The 20,921-nt window shown below is 36.0% G+C and overlaps 1 protein-coding gene across 1 annotated transcript in view; it reads left to right on the forward strand.

Moving 5' to 3' along the window:
• LOC148657379 (vacuolar protein sorting-associated protein 8 homolog) overlaps positions 1 to 20,921 on the forward strand; it is a 48,539-nt gene that overhangs the window by 20,900 nt on the left and 6,718 nt on the right. The window contains exons 22-42 of the mRNA XM_088643605.1: positions 517 to 606; positions 1,948 to 1,993; positions 2,269 to 2,311; positions 2,980 to 3,052; positions 4,038 to 4,157; positions 4,676 to 4,747; positions 5,406 to 5,525; positions 6,460 to 6,516; positions 8,052 to 8,134; positions 8,723 to 8,807; positions 8,895 to 8,993; positions 10,320 to 10,412; positions 11,002 to 11,048; positions 11,513 to 11,660; positions 12,648 to 12,737; positions 13,460 to 13,520; positions 14,378 to 14,487; positions 17,244 to 17,313; positions 18,287 to 18,369; positions 19,174 to 19,254; positions 20,073 to 20,239. Coding sequence (XP_088499731.1) covers positions 517 to 606; positions 1,948 to 1,993; positions 2,269 to 2,311; positions 2,980 to 3,052; positions 4,038 to 4,157; positions 4,676 to 4,747; positions 5,406 to 5,525; positions 6,460 to 6,516; positions 8,052 to 8,134; positions 8,723 to 8,807; positions 8,895 to 8,993; positions 10,320 to 10,412; positions 11,002 to 11,048; positions 11,513 to 11,660; positions 12,648 to 12,737; positions 13,460 to 13,520; positions 14,378 to 14,487; positions 17,244 to 17,313; positions 18,287 to 18,369; positions 19,174 to 19,254; positions 20,073 to 20,239 — 1,838 coding nt within the window. The remainder of the gene's footprint in view (positions 1 to 516; positions 607 to 1,947; positions 1,994 to 2,268; positions 2,312 to 2,979; positions 3,053 to 4,037; positions 4,158 to 4,675; positions 4,748 to 5,405; positions 5,526 to 6,459; positions 6,517 to 8,051; positions 8,135 to 8,722; positions 8,808 to 8,894; positions 8,994 to 10,319; positions 10,413 to 11,001; positions 11,049 to 11,512; positions 11,661 to 12,647; positions 12,738 to 13,459; positions 13,521 to 14,377; positions 14,488 to 17,243; positions 17,314 to 18,286; positions 18,370 to 19,173; positions 19,255 to 20,072; positions 20,240 to 20,921) is intronic.

The following is a 20,921-nucleotide window of genomic DNA, read 5'->3' on the forward strand; positions in this document are numbered from 1 at the left end:
TCTCCTTTTCTTTGCTCTACTAGAACATTATGCCATATTCGTAATTGGATCTGGTCTTGGAAGGAACAGGATTTTAAATTCTTGTTTGGTCACATACACTAAACCTTAAAGAAGCACTGGCAATCCTGGACATGAAGGGCATTTGGTTTTATACGTCACTCTGAGTCCGCCTAATTGATTACAGGGGTGCAGCTCATTCCATGGGAGCCTTTCTCACCCTCACAGGGAATTCCATGATTATCCCCCATTTATGAAACTAGGTCTATCTAGCTCAACAAAACACCCCTATTCTCAAGTACTCGGCTTGATCCTCTTCAGCTCCGTGCCAAGTTATAGCCTGACTTTGAGCCAAAATGGTGGCCTCTTGATGACCAACCAAGTCCAAGGTGGAGGCTTTGTATAAAACCATAAAAGAGGACTGTATAAATACATTGTCAATGATACTTTAATAACAGCTATTTCTGAATCGTAGGTTTGTCTACCAGAATTAAATGAGTTTTGGCTTGCTTTTTTCAGATTGTTAATTTATCAAGAACGTTCAAACTGTGCGATTCTCTCATCTATGTTTATAACAAAGGAATGAATGACTACACAACTCCCATTGAGGTAGGTTTGTTTATTTATTAAGCAAATGTAAAAATAACACAGCTTGTACACCCGTACCTCTTTTTACGAATATTCTGTTTATGAAAATTCAATACTACGAAGAATGTGAACTTCTCACATTTCGAATAACGAAAGCGAACTTTGAAACTACAAAGAAGCGAAAAAATGTTGAAACCTCCACGAAATGCAGAGAGTGAGGAGGAAGGCATCATACGACTTGTTTTTTTTATATCGAGTGTACACATCACATTCCACTAAGTTGTATGGGTAAGAGCTAGCACAGAGCCTGCGCAGTGGCAGGAGAGACATGTGTGACACAGTTCACTGCTTTGTTGTTTCACGTGTTGTTCTCTGTTGTGCACGCTCTTACTTTTCGTGTAAGAAAATTGGTTGTTTAGACTTTATCATGGACCCTAAAGGTGTGAAAAAATGAAACAGTAATTACAGTAATTACATAAAAAGCTAATGAAAGGGAACAGAACTGTACTGAGGTATGATTAATGATTTCTAACTAGGTCAGCAGTTTTTAATGACCAAAAACACAAACCACAGTATGCATGTTAGTATTGTTGTTCATTTTCTTATTTCTTGGAGAAAAAAAGTAAATGTAGTGGTGACATTTTTGGGGTCTGAAATGTTAATTTTACCCTATTAAAATGAATGGAAATATCTTTTACTTTTGACAAATGTTAGCTATACAAAAGGGTTTCTGGGTGCGTATTTCCTTCGTAAAAAGACGGGTGTACTTCCCATTTCCCAAAAGAGCTGATAATCGAAGGGACTGTGTAAAATCAAATAAAGGATCTTATTTGACTCCCATTCTCAGATGCTAACCAAACTAAGTCAACAACTTAGTACCATAAAGAAAGCTGTAGCTCTGAATTACGTTTTACGTTTAATTGTATACCCTTTTTTAATGTTTTCATATTTTTCACATAGTATATACTAAACTAGTGGGTTACATCACATCTGAAACACCTGAAGTTATTAAACTATGATTTTTTACTAAGGTTCTTGCAGTATATATGAGCTGATATCTCAGAATGAGCATTTAGCATTCACCAGTGTGACAGTTGAACAGACTCAGGCTTCTTACGTTGCTGTATAGGAGCAAAGTTATCCAGCTGTAGCTTTGAGCTTTTCTGGGGTTTTTTTTTAGGCTTTATTTGTATGCATTGGAAGCAATTAAGGCAAGAACTATGGTTCAGTGATTTACAGCGTCATTAAGAACAGCTGGTGCTACCCATATTTCCTGTAAAAATGGAATGGAAAATGTAAACATATTGGTATTAATGTGCTCCTGTTTATCATGGTACTTTTCTCTTTCTACTTTCTTGACAGGAAATGACTCAAGTTATGTCAGTTGCTCTTCGAAGCAAGAAACCAGGTACTGCTTTTGTCACTTTCCTTTCCTGATGTCTACATCAGTTGTTTTTAGTTTTCAGAAAAACAATGTGTACAAAATACACATTTGAAGATGGTAAACCACTTAGCTCCCCTCAAGACAGGGACTACCATTCTCAAGTTGCTTTTCTTTTCAAATGATCCTCTCTACCTGCAATTAACCCTTCTGCTACTACTTATTTGGAACTTTCAGTAAGAAAAGCATGCATTTCTGTGTTTATTTATTCAGTAAGTAATGTCACATTTTGAATTTCACAGATGATATTGTGTCTGTGGGCAACACGATTCTGGTCTACATAAGGTAATTTTTTTAATTTTTGAACAAGAAACCTTAATTTTATTTTCTATGTTACAGATGGAGCCGTATTATAGTTTGGTTCAAGCAGATGTTTTTATTACAAGATATTTAATTTAACTTGTTTTTTGTATCTGTTCTTTTGCATAGCATTTCAGCTGTTGAAACAATATATAGCTGAAGTCACAGAGGCAGTTATACTCTGATGATGATTCTGTTGTATTTTAAATATAAATGTTAATTGCATTTCTACTGTATATAGGCCTCCTCGGCTTTGTAGGTACTGTCCTTTGATTTTAGGAATTGGGTAAAATGTTAAGTTTATCAAACCAAGCCAGTAATAGGTAGCACTGAGGCTCATCTTGTAGAGATTTGGTCTGTGGTTGGTGAGGGCCGGGGTCAAGTCTTAGGTCTCCACAGTTCACATATATGCTCTAACACTGTTGCACCGACGCCTTGGTTAATAAAATTGTCTGTCATTGTGTTATGTTGGAAGTGTGCTGCAAAACAATTTCCCCAATGGAACAATAAAGTTTGAATTGAAACTAATTCAAATTTAACTTATCTCTGGATACCTGCAGGACACATAGTTGTCTCTACAAATTGGTTATCAAGTTCATGGCTATGTGTACTGGTAAATGACTGAATTTAATGTTTGTTTGGCTCTAATTTAGTTGCTGCTTGACTGGTAGAGAATATCCTCTTGGTGTTGTACCTGAAACCAAGGTTCAGGATGTGAAGAGCAAGGTGAGATTTATGTTTTGATATTGACAAAAGAAGCCTTTTATGTGAGCAACCACAACCACAAGAGCAATGTTTTAAATATATTGTAGGATTTTGTTGCTACAAAAAACCTAGGTTGTTAAAACAGCCATGAACAGAGTTTAAAACAACAATGTTTCTTAATATTTGGAAATACAGGATTGATTTGATGAAAATGATCACGTGAGCATTTTCTTTTTATGGTTCAGTTTATTGATCACGTGTGCAAGGCTTTCTACACATGGTAGATGAAGTGTGTTGTTCTACGCCCAGTAAAGGCAGAGGGCCAAAGAAAACTTGGAAAGGAAGAACAGATACTGGACAGAGAAAGCTAAGGAAATTCAACAACGTGCAGACATATATTACCAATGGTTTCTTACCGCCCCCGTGACCCAAGAACCTGAGATGTAAGGAGACCAGAGTAAAGATAAGGAGACTGTCAAAGCCTGTTACAAGGATCATTTTTAAGACTGATTTAATCGAGAACATGCTGTTAATGATAGTATGTTCAATTCGTCAACACCCAACAGGAGAAGGAGAGTTTAGAACTGGACAAATAATGAGGTGATGAAAGGCATCACACTGATGAACAACAATGATGTAATTCTCTTTGAAATGTTTAAGCTCATTGGATGGAAACTAATGTTACACACTCCTAAACTCTTACCATACTTGGAATGAAGAGGTAATCCCAAATGGTTTTTAAGGATGTCCCATTTGTGACAATCTTCAGGAAAGGGCACAAATTCAATTGTAGAAACAACCGTGGGAATTATCTGCTCATCTATCAGATTTATCCTCTCATCCTTCATGCTAAAAAGCTTTTCCCAGAATCCGAGTGTGGTTGAGACTCTCAAGAGCCATGGCCAACATAATTTATACAAACTCAATTACTGGAAAAATGTCAGAAACCACAAACACCTTTACTGAGCATTGTTTGCGTGTTCATTGACCGGTATTTGTTTTTCAGGTGTTCATGTGTCTTACAAGTGTACATTCCAAAGACATTGACCCAGTGGAAGACCCTTACCCATTCATCCGCATTCTTCTCAAGTATAATACTCGAGAATTCCTCAATGTTTTGGCGCTGGTAAGACTAGCAGCAAGAGAAACTACTGAGTACAAGATGCCAGGTGAACTAAAACAGTCAAACCTTTGAAAAGCACAAACTGTGACAGTAATCCGAGCACTTCGAAAATCGAGTGTATATACAGTATGTGGCCGAAGGTATCGCCACACAGGTGACGTGCAGTCATAGCCAGACAGTGCCTTAATTAATAGTACACCTGTTCTGCAGGTAATAAAACTCCATAGATTTCAAGACTTTGATTATACAAAAGGAAATTATACAAGTTGAAATGTAAGTATCCTTACTTGTGTTCTATAAAAGATTAACAATATACAAATTAGCCTTTGTTTCATTTGACCTAAAAATGGGATTTTTAGCATTTATGTGAGCTGCATCTCCTATCATTTTTTTGTAACACGAACTCTAAAGAGAGATCATCCTGTTATACTTGATATTTACCTACAAGCAGATTTCCCAACAATGAAAGCTTTATTTCTAAATGAATGTCAAATTACTTTTTTATTGCACATATTTTGCAGACATTTGAAGATCTGCAGCAGGATAAGCAAGCAGTTGAGTTTCACCAAAGAATTATAGACATCTTACTCCAGGTGAGTGTGTGTGAAATTAATATGAATGCTTTGGAAAAACAGTTCTGTGGTTTCAACAAGTATAATTGTATATCCTGTTATGTTTTGTTTGATTTTGTTTTCTGCTTCTGAGCTTTTCTGTGCTATCTCTCTATGAAAGCCCTCCCAAAACCTAGCTTCTTAGATATGTCTGTGGAACGCAATTAGCTTAGCAGGTGGCCCATTAAACTTCGTGGTCTAAGGCACAGTTTTTGCATAAGCTCTATTTATGGTTTTGCTAGAACTATTTGTTTACTTTGTAAATAGGAATGGAAACGAAGTCAGAAAAATTAAATGGGCAAAAAGTTTAGATTTGGAAATATGGCATACACACAAAGGAGCAGAAAATGTAGATTAAATCAATGCCAAATGTATAATTAGGTATTTCACAGTCACCTTTATTTAAAGTGACTGACAGAGAAGGTATAGCACAAACATCAAACAACTACTACTTATACAAGGCCCTTGATTTTATGTCTCATTCAAACTAGAGAAAACGGGTAGTATGCAGGCTTTTTTTGTAAACCGCTAGGTGAACCAGTCCCCTCCATTATCCCAGGAAGTGAAGAACATGTCCCATGTGCTGAAACATGTTATTCATTGCTTGGTCCACAAAAGGGTTCTACCTTTGCTCTTCTAGGTAATGCTGGAGAGTGCCGACTTCACTCCATCCCAGATTGGCAGTCTCTTCACTTTTTTGGCACGACAGTTAGCCAAAGCAGAGAACAGCCTCTTTGTGAACAGGCGTCTGTTTCACCAGGTCAGTGTCACAACTATTGAACAGCCATACACAGTACACAGTGTTTTTGTTGTTAGCAGTTCATAAAAGTCTTAGTTCTTGTTGACGTTATGAGATGTGATGCATTGCGCTTCTGTGATTTTGTATGAATGTTACAGAAAGAGTTTTCATTGCGCAAATGAAATGCAGTTATTTTGTAAGTAAACTCTCAATAATACGCACGTTTAAATAAGACCCCATATTTTCAGGTATTAATTTCTGTGTATTCTATCTTTATTCGTAACACTTTTCCTGTAAGTTGAGTAACAAAGCTTCAAACAAGGGCTTAAAGGTTAACTGAAACTCTATTTTTACATTCGGGCTTTTAGTGAATTGGCATTTGCATTTCAAACCACAATGAAACTATTAGTACACAGTAACATCACAAAGGAGGTGAAATTTTAATGCATGTGCAGCACCATATTCTCTTTATTGTCTGTGATTCAGGACGAGGCAACACAACTTCCGATGATATGAAAGCGACCCTTTTACATTGTAAACATGCTTCAGACCAAGCGAATTTTGCTACTCTGTTAATAGTAATTATTTTAATAAAACCGGCGCATACAAAGTGACAAGTTTTTTAGATACTTTAAAGTATTGTAAACTGTCAACAAACTAAAATACACTCATAATAATTAATGTTGTTAGGAGACCATGTTTCTCATTTGCTTATAGTGACTAGTGAGCAGGAAGGGCTGCTTTCACGTCACAATTCATGTGAACTCTTGCTGTCGCCCATGGCAAGACCAGCAGTTTCTCATTTGCCTGTGACAACATACTGTAGCAACCATATACTGTAGTACTTTCACAGAGCTCCCAATTTTACACTTCATTGATGGTTTTAATTAATTTATTTTGTTACCGAGATTTTATCACAAGATTTTTTTTATGATTGCATTTCCTTTTTTGAAAGGTCCTTGATTTTCTCTGCAATCCAGATGACACCACACAACATGCAGAAAGACAGCAGGTACCCTTCTCTGCCAATGTTAAGCTGCTTCTTCTATGGCAAGTGCATTTGTTAGAATGCAGGCGAACCGGTGGCACTGTGGGTAAGGATCTGCGCCTGTGGCTGGAAGGTTGCCGGTTCAAATCCTGCGGCTGGCAGAGGAATCCTGCTCCGTTGGGCCCCTGAGCAAGGCCCTTAACCCCAACTGCTCCGGGGGCTCTGTACAATGGCTGACCCTGTGCTCTGACCTCTTTCCCTTTCTGTGTGTCTGTCTCATGGAGAGCAAGCTGGGGTATGTGAGAAGACTAATTCCTAATGCAAGAAATTGTATATGGCTAACAAAGTGATCTTATCTTATCTTATGTAAGCACATAATAAAAGTTACAAACAAGAAGAGGCCATTCAGAGCCATTTTAGACCCAGCAGGTAATTCATCCAAGGATTTCATGCAGCCATTTCTTGAAAGAAACCAGGGTGTTGTCTTCAAAAGCATGGCTGGGCAAGTTGTTCCATACCCCCACAACCCTTTGGGTAAAGAAGTACCCCTGATTCCCAGTTTTAATGCACTTCCATGTGGTTTCCACCTGTGTGGAAGTTTCCATCGGTTCTTGTTTGACTGCTTGGCTTAAATAAACAATTTTACTTAATGGTTTTAAAATAAAAACACAAACTGAAAAAAAATGGATTACCCTTTGTGAACGAATAAGATCAGGAAAGGATTTGATTAGACAATCTTTAACATCAAAGAAATGGGAGAATGGTGTCTTGAATCTAGTAAGGCTAAAATACTGTATTAAACTTATATAAACACAAGAATATCTACTTTTTGTACTTAAAAAAAAATGTATTTTTTTATATTTAGTTGCTTATATTGCATTAAAACAGTCCCCTTTTGATGCACACTTTTTATAGTGACCTTGTAAGGCACACATCTGTCTGCTTTTTTTTTGTCTTCACCATTAATACAAAAAGAATATCATTATTTAGTTTAGCACTCTGTATTTCCTGAAGGAATTTCACTTAATCCGATGCTAAGATACTGTATACTGTATGTTTTTTGGGAAAAATCGCATTTAGGTGCTCAGGTTGATTGTCAGAAAAATAATTGTCAAAAGAGGGAGGAGCTTGCTGATATCAAACATTTCGCCCCTCAACGTTGTGGGTTTTCTTTCCATAAATGGGACCTTTTCAAAGTTTTGGAAATAAATAAATAACTAAAACTGTAAGCCCAAAATGTCACGTGCTTCAGTGATTAAATGAAGTGGCAAGCAGAGAGGAAATAAACCATGCAGGCTTCACCACAATTGTGCAGGTGCATGTCTGAAATGCAGAGCTACTGTACATCATTTAAATGAGAAGAAATGCATGACTGGCTAAGTGACCTAGAAATCGTGCATCATTTTGAATTTTACAGAAATGTATTTGCAGACGACAGTAGGATCTTGAATTTGCCTTTGTAAATTGATCATTGCAATGTGAGAAGCAGCAGTGTTAAGAGTTTATTCCTCTAATCGGTGATCCAATTTCTTTTTTTTTTTTGCTTCTTATTCTTCCAGGCCTTACTGGAGCTTTTGCAGGCAGGGGGTTCCGCTTATTTTGATGAAAGCAAGCTTTTGTCTATGGCCGAGTCTGTACAATTGTAAGCATGCAGCTCTATTTTAATTTCACAAGCTGACCTGCAGGAAGGAAGAAAGCTGGGTGTTTGTGCTCATGGAACTGCTGGTGTTGAGCATTCCATGAATTTGAATTTGTCATATTTTATAATCAGGCCCTTGTTTAACAAGTATACCTTACTGCTTGTGACCAGTCTTCACCCCATGTTTCTCAATGTTTTATTCATTTAGTTTCTAAGACCTTTTATGGTTTTATACATTTATTTGTTATTATTATAATATTTGTATTTATTTGTAATATAACATACTGTACAAAACTGGTCTTTTGTTGAGATGAAGAACATGTTGTTCTGTGTTTTTCTGCTTTCCTTAATTCTTTATTACCTTGTAAGTGGAAGATGTTTTTCTGCTTTTTGTGCAGTCAAACCTGTTCATAGATCTGAAATGAAATTTTTCCTAACAGTTCATTATACTGAATGTGTTAGTGTGTGGATAGTACGTAACAGTATTTATAAATAACACTTTTTAATCTTCCTGGTACCAACAGGAGTCTGGACCATGTTTCTTTCATTCTGTAACCTCAGGGCTGTTTTTTTCCATTTTTATCCCCAAAGCTACCAGGTGTGTGAGTTTGTATTTCACGAAAAGCGTCTTTATCACAGAATTTTGGCTTGCTACCTAAAGGATGCTGCAAGAAAGGTAAATCAATTGAAAATAAGAAACCACTTTTCCCTTACTGCGTGTTGTACTTATGCTTTTCCAACCTATTCTGTCTTATGTCAACAGGATCAAGTACTTAGTTACATACGTCAGATTGCAGCACGTGCTGACCTCACAGAGAAGGAAAAAGTGTTGTTTCAAAATGAGTTGTTCTGCAACATACAGGTAAGATGGAGTAGTACTGAATGGACACTGAAAAATTATTTTCCAGTCTCAGGTATTAGCGTTAGAGTTCTGTGAATTCAAGGAATCAATTTCAAGCATTTTTCAGTATTTTCAGTTTTATTGACTGTTGCATCTTTTGAATAAGAATAGGAATGCTGGAAAGATCTTTCATACTTGGCACAGGTAACTGGGCCTTACAATGGCTAAAAAGTGTGAAGGACATCAATTAATTTTTTGACTCGTTTGCTGCAACCTCACAAGCTCAACATTATTCATCACCCTGGTGCTACCATTCAGGTAGCAGACTTTTTGACTCAACACCCAACCCTGGACAATGATCATTCCGAGGAGCAAGTAAGGTTGGAAGGGTTGTGGAAACCAAGGGAGCTCTGACTGTTCTGTCCGTTCTGACTGTTAGAGACTAATGTTTGGCCGTCTGGCGTCAGTCATGTGTGACTCTTTTGAAATGACTTCTCATTTTCAGAAGAGAGAGAAGTGATAAAGGGCTGTGCTAGGCCTTTGTCACATGTCAAAAGAGCAGCTGCCAACGTAGGACATTTGTATGTATTTGGTATTTATAAGTATCTATTTTTGTATTACGTGTATTTTTGAGTATTCGTGAATTTTTTGGTGTGTGTTACTGGTTGTCGTTACTGGATCAACGATGTTGTCTTGAGCTGGTCAGTTCCATGGTCTTGTATCAGGTTACAGAGCTTGTTGATCCACCCGTCTAAGTGGACATTTACCTGTCCTTCAAGAGGATCAGTGGTGGGGCTTATGGTGTATACCCTGTACTTGGTGGTATAGCAGTTTTGTGGTTGAGTCTTGCCCTTTCTTTTTCGTTTGCACTTGAGTTGTTTACATTTATTAAAGCTGCACTTATTTGGCTCTTTATTTGGTGTTTTATTTGCATTTTTAGTACTTGGCTGACTACTTCTGTTGGTTAAATAGTGACACTGTCCTACAGATGTGGCATGTTCCAGGTCATCAACAATACTATAATAAAAATGACTGTGATATGATAATAAAGATACATATGCGGTAACATATCAATAGCCTAATAAAACTAACTTTAAATAGTATTCTAACTTCTTTTCTTTATTGTTTGCAGAATGCAGATGGAAATTTTAAGTTCCTTGAAATGAATTTACAAACATTTCCTGACATTTAATAGCTGAAATCCAGTAAATGATCAGACTAGCAAAAATGTGAGTTGAGGGTTCAGACAAGTCTGAGGCTCACAGCTAGACCAAAAATAGATACTAGAGTCACAGGATGTATGCATGCTGTTTAACCCAAGATCTCTCACTCATTCTTCTATTGCAGGAACTCCTGGAACTGAGCCCAGACCAGACGTCTGTGTTAATACTGCGGCACTATCAAGACAGTGTTCCCATCATCATAGAAACCTTGCAAGAGGTGGTATAATGGTTAACAGTCTGTCAGATTTCTAATTTGCTATTAAAGAGCTAGTCTTGCTTAAGAAACATTATTTTACTAAATTAGGAGGTAGGAGGATGGGGAAAAAAAGACAAGCTAAGATTTGACCTTTGGTGAAGGGTTTCAGTGTGTATTTGTGGACTTCTCTGTCTGTAAATTCCCCCACTGCCACCCTGACAGCACGCCCTCACTTTACGTGTACTGCCCAATCATTGATATCAAAGAAGCAGTTGTTATTGTCATGCATTTGTTTAACAAGTAATTTAGAAAATGTATGATCAGAGTTTGCAGGTAGGAAGAAGTGGCAGATTTTGAGTTTGAAATTTAACATTTATGGGTAAATTAAAATCTATGTAATTTCTGCCACTAGGCTTTTGGTTTTTCTACTGTAGGGCTTTTTGATGATAATTGTTGAAAACAGATGTCTGATTTTGTTAAATGTACATGTACAGTGAGATTATGAACCCATATTTGAATCCATATTAGATAAGTACAGTTTTTGTGTTTGCATTATGAAAAGCAAAATAAAATATTTTTTTAAGAAAAATCTCTGTTCATGTCATCTCAGGATTCTAGGTTACTTTTTGACTTCCTTCATGGAGTATTGAACCCCAGGTAAAAAACTAAAAAACTTATGTAAAACCAAAAAGAGAAATACTGTAATTTCTATGAGTGTTTTTACAAACATTCATGATATGTTTTTGGAAATTCTGTAAGTTGATATACAGTATATTGGTCAATTGTTTAGTTTGCTTAATTTAATATGATCATTGTTGCCACTTGCCTATCGAAGTGGTGTGTTGATTATATCAACCTGGATTGGGAAATATAAATTAATTACTGTATGTCTGAAATCAATGAACTACATTTAAATGGTTTGAGTACATTAAGGTGTATTTCATCTTCAGTATTAGTATGTAACACATTTAAGAAGTGTAAATTCAGTTTCTGTGAAAAGTTATCAAGGAGTGTTGAAAAGCAGGCAGCATTAAGTCTTAATAATACTTATACTATAGTGATGGGCCTGTTGGCAGAAGAATAGCAATTTAATTCAGCTTTATTATGTTTATCTCTTCCAGAGCAGATCCCTGGCCTTATAAAGACTCAAGTCTCCTAAACCACGAGGTGCATGAGCTGTACTTAGACCTGTTGTGCCAGAACCATCCAGAACAAGCCCTGCTTTTTCTCAAACTCTCAGACTCGTACAGGACTGAGCAGGCAGCAGAGGTATCCAAAATACTGGGGATTTAAATTGCCATCCTTTGTGGGCAACTTGTGATATGTGACTTTATCTCCTTGTATAGGTAGTAAGGTTTGTGGACACAGAAAGAAGACAATATTTGGTAAAGGATGTGGGCTGTAGATTGAAACAGTGATATAAAACAAAGCATTAAAAGCAGCAAAAAAGAACAACAGTCAATTGAATGGTGCTAGGCGTATAATGTATTTTATCACAAGAGCCAGAATGACTCTTTATTGTGCATCAACTGGTGCACTGTACATTGAAGTGCATGTTTTTACTGTAGAATATTTTCTACTATTGAAATTCAGTTCTGACTATTGTGATTTCAGCTTCAAGACAAAGCTTAAGCATAATAAGTGTTTATATGGAAAAAAAAATATTTAGACTGAATTGGTGCCGTAATGTCTCAGGTAAACAGAGTACAGTATAGGGAAAATATAAAGACAATTTTCAAACAATTTTGATTGTAGGTACTCTACTGTATATTGGGAATGTATGAATTGTTTATGATTTCCAAAGTTAAGGATATGATTCACTCCATATTCAGGATTATGATTAAACCAGATTAATCTGCTTTAAAGGTCAGTAATTGCAATCACATTTGTGTCAATCTATTAATACTTTATATTACATGTAAAAAGTGTTTAAAATGACATTTACATCCCCTGACCTAAAGTGTTACCATTATGTGCCTGTGCTAAAATCCCCTTTCAATAAATAAGACAGATCAAAGCTACTAAATTTCTTAGGAGTAGCATTAGTTCAGAAGTTACAATACATGCCTTTTGTCTAGAATGTTACAGGTGTATCTGATCAAAAGGGTTCTTTAAATACAATTGCATTTTACGCTTTTTAATAGATTCCTTATGAACTGGTACTAGTCCGTTGTTATTTGTTTTTTTATTATATGTTGTTTTGTGTATTGCTGTTTAATCAACATTGTTGTGAGATTATGTTTATTATATTTTTAGATTGTCCACAAATACAAAGTTTATGATTCACTGGCATACCTACTGGAGAGCCAAGGAAATACACAGGCAGCTTTTTCAGTTCTCTTTGAGGTAAGCGATTAATGGGGTGAAGAAACACTGTGAGTCGGAGCTGAAAGATGGTATCAGGACCAAAACACTAAGAGTATTCACATCCAAATTTAACAGGAAATGTTCTGAAAATTACAGTTGGAATAGTTATTTGTATTTATTGTATACAGCAGATTAACCATTAATGTTAACTGAAATAATCTTAACCTCGTTGAAGAACATAGACAAAATATTTTTAGCTCCCCATAAAGCTTTGATATATACACCTGAAAAGCCACAGGGTCTTTAGTTTCCCCAATTTGTATATAAATGATTATTTAAAAAAAACACTTAATATCAATAATTTATCAGGTTTTATTTCTTCACTGTGTATTTAAATTCTTCAGTATAAAACCTGAGTGTACTGTTGTTTTGATTGTCCATTACAATCTTCCCATAGAAGATTCATTTTTCTCCAGGACAAAAACAAGGTCCTAAATCCAAGAACGGCAATCTTAATACTACTTCAACATTTAGCCTATTAGTCATTGTATAATACATTGTGAATATGTCATAGCAAGACTGTTTGGCTTTCTGTATCCTTTATGAGAGCTGTAAAGGTTTTAAATTGTCTGTGAACAGTAAGCATCTTTAATGTCACATGTCTTTATTGCACAGTAGCAGTTCTTTAAAGTACAAATATTAAGAAATATGTGATTTAAGTAGGACTGTGGTTTTGATTATATCTACTTTCTCATTCTCAGGACCTGAAATCAAGCCTCAACAATTTGACACAGTCTGCCACATGTGCTGAAACAAGCACAGGTTAGTTATGTAAAGTATATACCTCTGAGTTTAAACCAGAATTGTGTGTGTGCAATATATTTGTGCAATGCAACGTAAAGTAAATATTTCAGGTGGGTAGCTGCGTCAGCATGCGTAGGCTGCAAAGGAACAAGTAATAGGTTTATTCCATGCTGAAAAAAAAGAAGAAAGAGAACACTGGTGTCCATTGGAAATCTTGCAAAGAAAGCTCATTGAACTTTTAACAAGAAGTTATTTATTCATAATTCATTCAGTTAATGCCCATATCTTAGGTGAATTAAAATTCAAAACAATTGCTGATCCAAAAAAATAAATAATATAGTTTAAAATATAAGTTTTGAATTAAATATAAGGTGAGTTCTAAATTGCCAGATAGTCTACTGTACAGTAAATTTTTCATTAAGTTTAAAGAATGTTACACTTTAAGAGGCAACTTATTGAACTTAAGACATAAATAGGTGGTCAGTGAGATGTTCTGATCCAAATTGGACAGCTTAAAGCAGCTTTAATAATGATGAGTTTATACATTATTTAATTAATTTTTATAGTTTATTGCATCCTAAATCAGATGATGACTTCATTGTGAGCAATGAGTCAGTGTGCACAACATACTAGCCTATTCATCTAATTGTATATTTTTCTGGAGGAGAGGGCTCAAGTATGTAAGAACATATTGAAATGTACAAAAGAGTGGAGGCCATTTAGTCCATCTAATCCAGTTTTCTTTGTCTATGCTTTTGATGGCTTTAAATACAGTACATTTTCCGCATTGTTTGGGGGAGGTTGATTTGCCCATTAAATTAAAGAAGGCATATTTTAATCTTCAAGTCAATCACTTTGTGATCTCTCATTTTCAGAGAGCCACAGTGAAGAGTCTGGATTGCTGTCCACAGCTCACACATTAGTGCAGAACCTTATTGCTTTCTGTCAGCGGGCATCTGTTACTCTGGATATCAAACAGAGAAAGGTGAGGAATGCTGTGTTGTTGATGTGGTTTGTATGTATGTTATATATTGTTGTATTTGTTACATTCAGTAATTGCAATAGATAATGGGAGATGAGACATTCAAGGAAATAAGAAAGGTTAAACTTACTAAAGTATTCCAAACTCTATTTGAACAATATGCTCAGTCACACTGCTTTGCTGCTTTTCATTTCTAGTATGGATGGTACAGTAATTCCTTTAATATAAGGGTACTGTAAATTTCTCCTCACTTTTTACATGGATTCTGCTTGTTAATATAATTGATTAAGCTATTTATATCTATATCTGCAGGAGAGATGGCATATAGTTCAGTAGATTCAACTTCAGGAATGATTTATCTGTTCCTGATTTAGTGTCGATTAAATTAATTGTTAATGTTAACTTGTGATCATCTGTACTAAATGACATAGTTCTAAATACAAGCAGGATTCTTTGTCCATCCGTCCATTTCCTATTCAACTTAACCCGTACAGGGTTGCAAGTGCAGTCACTTAACTTGGTAAGATCTGCAATGGGAGAATGGCAAGATACACACTGGACAGGATGCCAGTCCATCGCAGGGCAGATACAGATACAAACAGTCACACCAGGGTCAATTTTCTCAGAAGCCAATTAGCCTACCAGTATGTCTTTGGATTATGAGAAGAAACCAGAGCAGATGTGAGTAGAACATACAAACTCCACACAGATAGCATCTCAGGAATTGAACGTAGGACCCCAGCACTACAAGGCAACAATGCTAACCACTGCTGCCCATGATTCTTAGTCCCCAAAGAAAAACAGTTTTGCTTCTGGAAGAAGCCTTTGAATTCTTCATGGTAAGATATTGTATTATTTGATAGTCTTTGATGAATTGCTATTCTATGACTGCTACTGAGCTGTGCTCACCTACATGTGGAAGCTGGAATATTATCCAGATAGTCATTGTATAGCTGAGTTACTCACCTGTGCAAAAGGCTGTATCCTGCTTTGCATCAATACCTCTCTGGACCAGGACAGAGTTTGCAAAATGGCAGTGCCGTAAGCGAAAATGTTTTTTCCAAGGGAAGTACAATTTAAAATGTATTGCAGTACATGAGGTAATAATATTGGTCAACTGCATTTGTTTCAGTTGAAAGATCAATTTCAATCATAATTTCGGAGCTCTAAGGGCTTTTAATATTGATGGTGACTTTCTTTAGTTTTTTTTTATTTTAGTTAGAAAAGCAGTACTGCAGGTCATAGTTAAGTATAGTTACTGGAAACAGCAAGGGCTCTCTGTCACCGTGAGCTCTGAAAACAATGTGAAGCAGAGATACCTAAGGATTGAGAAACATAAAGGATTATGGCTGATAAAGTTTTGTGCTACCTTGTCCATACAGCACTGAGAGCCCATCAGTGACACCTCTTGCCTTTCAAACTAAGGACCCCTAAAATACAGACATTTAGCTAAAGCGAAAGCCCATTGCAGCATTCCAAGTCTGTGCAGTCCCCTGCCAATATCACCATGGATCCCAATTTGGTGGGGATAATTTACCCCTCAACCATTCAGGACAAATACAAACAATAGCCATGTCTAGCAGTAACAAAATCTGATATCAATGAGGAATAAAGGTCTTTTAAGAATTGTAGCAGTTGTTTCACAAAAGCAAAGAATATATATATATTCTCTGTATAGACTATAGGTGTGTCCTATAGAAGTTTTTAATCTTTCTCTTTTACAGAGTACCCATCCCAGTGCTCGGCAATAAGAGTCTCCCCTTGTAAAAGAGAAAACCCCATGGGAGGTGCAGAACCCCCATTTGTCAAATCTGTGAGATTGACGCAGTTATGATCTGAACCTATATCACTGATGTTCTCCCAAACAATCCAGTCAACAAGCATCAAAATAGTTCTTACATCACATGACTAAAAAATTATTGTATATATTCAAAAATTAGCATCCATCCAGCTTCAGTGATTTCCTCTCTATCGCAAAAGCACATCGCCTCTGGACTTTGGGTAATCTGGTAGAAGCACAACATGAATCCATCCTACCAATGCAGAGGACTAGACTGCCTGCTTTCTTTCAAAAGTTGGAAAAAATTGAAAATGAGGCCCTGTCATTTTCTTCAGATCTATAATCTCCATGTTCTGTGGTTCCACTCCACGACTAAGTGTCTCTGTACCAGCTCTGGAAACCATGTTGGGATTTCATTGTTCAGGATTCCCAACTGGATCATCCCACTCAGATCCTGAAGAGTTGTTTTGTCTTGATCTTCCAGCTCAGCTACATTTTGCTCCCAATTCCCAATTTTGTTTCACAAGTATTCAATATTATTTTTGAGTGTATTGTTAATCCAAGACAAATTACAGGATAGAAACCAGCTGCTGAATTAGTTGTCATCTGAGTGTGTACACAATAATTGCTGCAAACTGGTCACTGGCTCGATTTCAGTTTTTACCAGCAGTTTGGTGATCCATTGGCTCCAGGAGCACAGTGACCTCTTTAGCCAGTTTAGGAAAAATAAAGTCTTCTCAGTTTCTTCTTAAAGAAGAAGCAGGAGAGGAGTCCTTATCTTATCCAGGTCCCCATGATTTGAAATAGGTCAGGAGGGAAAATCGGTAAAAATCAAACAATAGGTCAAATACAAACACAAAAATAGTAGAGAGAAGAGAGCTCTGAGCTCAGGTTCTCATTACTGTCAAATGGTGTTAGCTTCTCTGCAAAACTTTCAGAACAGTCTTTTTCTGAAATTGTTGTTTTTTTTTAATGGCAGGAGTTATGGTTTCCCATTTTAGACTTTACGATGCACTTGATGTCGAAACCTCCACTTGCATTTGTTAGAGGTGAGAGCAGAGTCAAAGTCTTTGAATTTGCTTTGACAAATGGTTTGATGACTAGAGGATGGATTAATTTAGAAGTGATATTTTAGAACCTTCTGTTTGCCTCATCTAAAAAAAGTAGTTCTGCATAAGTAGAAGTGTCATGAATTTGCATTTCCTGTGTGACTGGTTGCTTTTACAACCCTTTGTGGGATGGGCTTTTTTTACGTAGAATCTTGTTTTAAAAGGGTGGTAGAGAAGCAGCCATTTATTTATTGTGTTCAACAGTACCAAAGAAAAAATGCCTTATAGTCACTGAGCCATTCCATATGGAAGATACAATTCCTAACTTGATTCAGAATCCCATGGAAGACTTGCAAATTAGCAAGCAGCTGTCCTCAGCCAGTCCTAAGCTATTTACCATCAAGACTCACTCATGAAATTTATGCAGCATTTTGTAGACTGAAGAATCTAGAACTTTGGTTGAGTGCAGTAATGATTCCAAGTTTTTAATCACAAGGCTGTCACTGAAATTTTCTTTTACTGATTGTTTTATAGTCTGTGCTCCTACTTCATGCCCTTATATCAAAATCCAAATAAAATGTTTTGCTTTCAGTGTAATGTTTTTTTTTAAGAATTGCATGTATTGAAAGAGGAATTATAAGAAAGCCTTTAAAAATCTAATTTCCAATAACAGTCTCTTAAAGCAGCCCTCCCTGGTAAAACAGTTTAGTTCTGTCAAGAAAAATTATTAATTTTGAAATAACCAAGCTGTTTTATATTAAGGTTTGTTAGAAATATTAACCTGTTCTTATTTTTTTAAGTTGAAATAAGTTCATAAGAAATATTCATCTGCATTTCTTAGAATATGGCTATTCTAAATGGTGCTTTTTAAGAGGTTGTGTACAGTATGATTTTATGGATGTACATTATTTGGAAAACCATTCATTATCACCCTTTGTGTGAATTGCAATAATGTTTTTTTTTTCAACTGTAGGTATCAAAGATCTGACTAAAGAGGTTTTGGAAGCAATGACTTCATACATTCCTCTTATGGATATTCTACAAAAGCTTATGCAGGTACTGGATTTCTTTGGCTTTTTTGGCTCTTTAACTTTCTGTGATGAGAGAGACTTTTCCTTCACATTCCTTTCTGATTGAATTATTTTTCAAATTTGATCTCTTATTTTATTGTTCGGATAAAGTGGAACACAGTCTTTTGCTGGCCGGTCTAATTACAGGCTGAGATACTCTTAGATACTGTAAGCATATGGTTGAATTCACGCACTGACTTTGTTCCTCCAGAAGGTGTGGTTGTGTTTTGCTAATGCAAGAAGTTTGAAATCTTCAAAACCTGCTTAGTTACCTTTCCCCTCTCCTTTCCTTTCTTCATTAGTGAGCTCCTGTGTTTTGTATGTGTTAATTGTTGTGTTTATTTTCTTGCTGTTCTTTCTTGGTGAAAAGTTTTTTTTGTTATCAATAGGTTGATACCAATCATGGAGTCAGCCTGCATTGTAGGTTTCCATCTTGCTAGTTTTTGTGTGGGTTAGCATCCTAGCCAGCAAGAGAAATTTGAGGCTCTGGTCCTAGTTTAAGCTTAAGGTTTACAATATTGGGTTTGATTGGCTTTCTGTCCTTATCATCTTTGTATAATTAATTTATCAATTTTGAAGATTCATAAAGACTATAGCACTTCTTTTACGTATTAAAACTAAAGTAGTTAGTTTCAACTATTATTTCATTCACAAAAATTCAAAAACTTGTTTTTTTGTGTACATGAGGGATTTAATGCAATCTATAACAGTTTAGTTCCATTTTTATCACCATGGTAAACTTGGTATTGGCATCTCTTTTATCTGCATCTTCTTTTATCTTGTTTTGCAGGATACAGTTCACACCTTTAATAATTATGGAGAAATAAGGACCCTAATCTTTAAGATGTTTGATGCTTACACTTATGAGAAAGTAAATACATTTTTTCTCTTGAACACAGAGCCACACTGCAATGAATTAGGTTATATTTTTGTACTGTGTTTTTACAGAGATTCCATTTTATTTTCAAGATTATTTTACCAAGTATGTTACTTTGGGTTTTTTTTGCTTTCTGAAAAAAATAACTGCTTTTCCTAAGCAGCATTTGCCTGCTATTCAAGGTTAGTTTGAAGTTGAGTTTACAATTTTAGTTTTGTAATCAGATTGGAAATATTTAATATTGCTTACAAAGTATTTTAAACTTCTATTACTTTATTATAAATCACCATTTGCCCCTGATATCAATTGATACAATAGATAATTTTAGGTATCTATCTATAACTATTTTGTAATTAATAGTTTTATTTTTACAAACCTAGTTTTGTAAATGTGCAGATTCTGAGTTGTCTTTTATCTTCCCTCTAAATGGATTACTTTTTGATAACATGACATGTAAAAAGATTGTTCTCTCGTCCTGAAAATATGTAATTTTTTAGTGAAAAAGGTCACTTATTTAGATTGATAAATGCCTCTATGGGAAGATTTAAATCAATACACTTCAAATAGAATGAGACGTATAAATTAAATTCTTGAACTATCCTTCTTAAGATTTTAAACTTTATCACAGTATGGGAAGCTTACAAAAAGGTGACTTTTAGGTCAGAGGACTTAAACTAAAACAAGAACAACAATTGCAAAAAAAGAGAAATCGGAATGTAATGCTACACAAGGAAAGTGTTTTTTACTTGCTGTTTACTTTTCTGCATGAGTCTCGTTCTGATTACATTGTGTTTCTTAATGCGCCTTCACAGACCCTGTTGGAGACAACTAGAAGCCTCCTGAGCCAAGATCTCCATTCGTCACTATGTAGCCTGAAGATCACAGTTAGCCGCGGCCTGACTCCCGCACACAAGAAGTGCGCGGTGTGTTCACAGCCCTACAGTCATGGAGCAGCTGGGTCCGGGGTGCTTGTTTTCAGGTGATTCATTAACCCTTCTTAAATAAAAAGGCCCTCATAAGCAGATCTGAAGCATCCTATTTCACACCTGGTGTATCATGTACTGTAATTCAGCAGACATTACAATAGTGGAGGGTATTTTACACCAAATGTCTCAACGTTTCAATTCAGAACATTTTTTGTGAAATAGGTCTCCTTTTACCAAATGTGATATTACTCTCTTGATCTCTGAAGATCTCTGAAGATGCCCATATCAGGATATGTTTTTTTCCCACAGGTCCACAGACGTGTGTTTGTGCTGGTAGTTTAAGTCCATTGTCAGAATACATATATCACATTGACCTGGATCAAATTGCTTGATACCTATTAATCCAGGTCAAACTCCATGATTATTATGGTAATCTCAGTCCCTGGATTTCCTAGGAGTATTCAAATGTCATATGCAAAAACAAAAGTCTTTTGTTTTGAGGTTTCTGGAGCAGATCAGATGCACAGAGATGTGCCTAGTACAGTAGTTTGAAACTCTGGGTCTGACCAGATATGTTACTTCACATCACATCACTTTCAATAACTGCTTATCCAGTTCAGGGCTTACCATAGCAAGGAGCCTATCGCAGGAAGCACTGGGTGCAAAGCAGATGCCAGTGTGTGCACACTCACACCTGGCATTTTTTTCCAGACGCCAATTAACCTAAGTCTTTGG

Source organism: Lepisosteus platostomus, chromosome 8 (assembly GCF_059453375.1).
Source record: "Lepisosteus platostomus isolate fLepPlt1 chromosome 8, fLepPlt1.hap1, whole genome shotgun sequence".
NCBI lineage: Eukaryota > Metazoa > Chordata > Actinopteri > Semionotiformes > Lepisosteidae > Lepisosteus > Lepisosteus platostomus.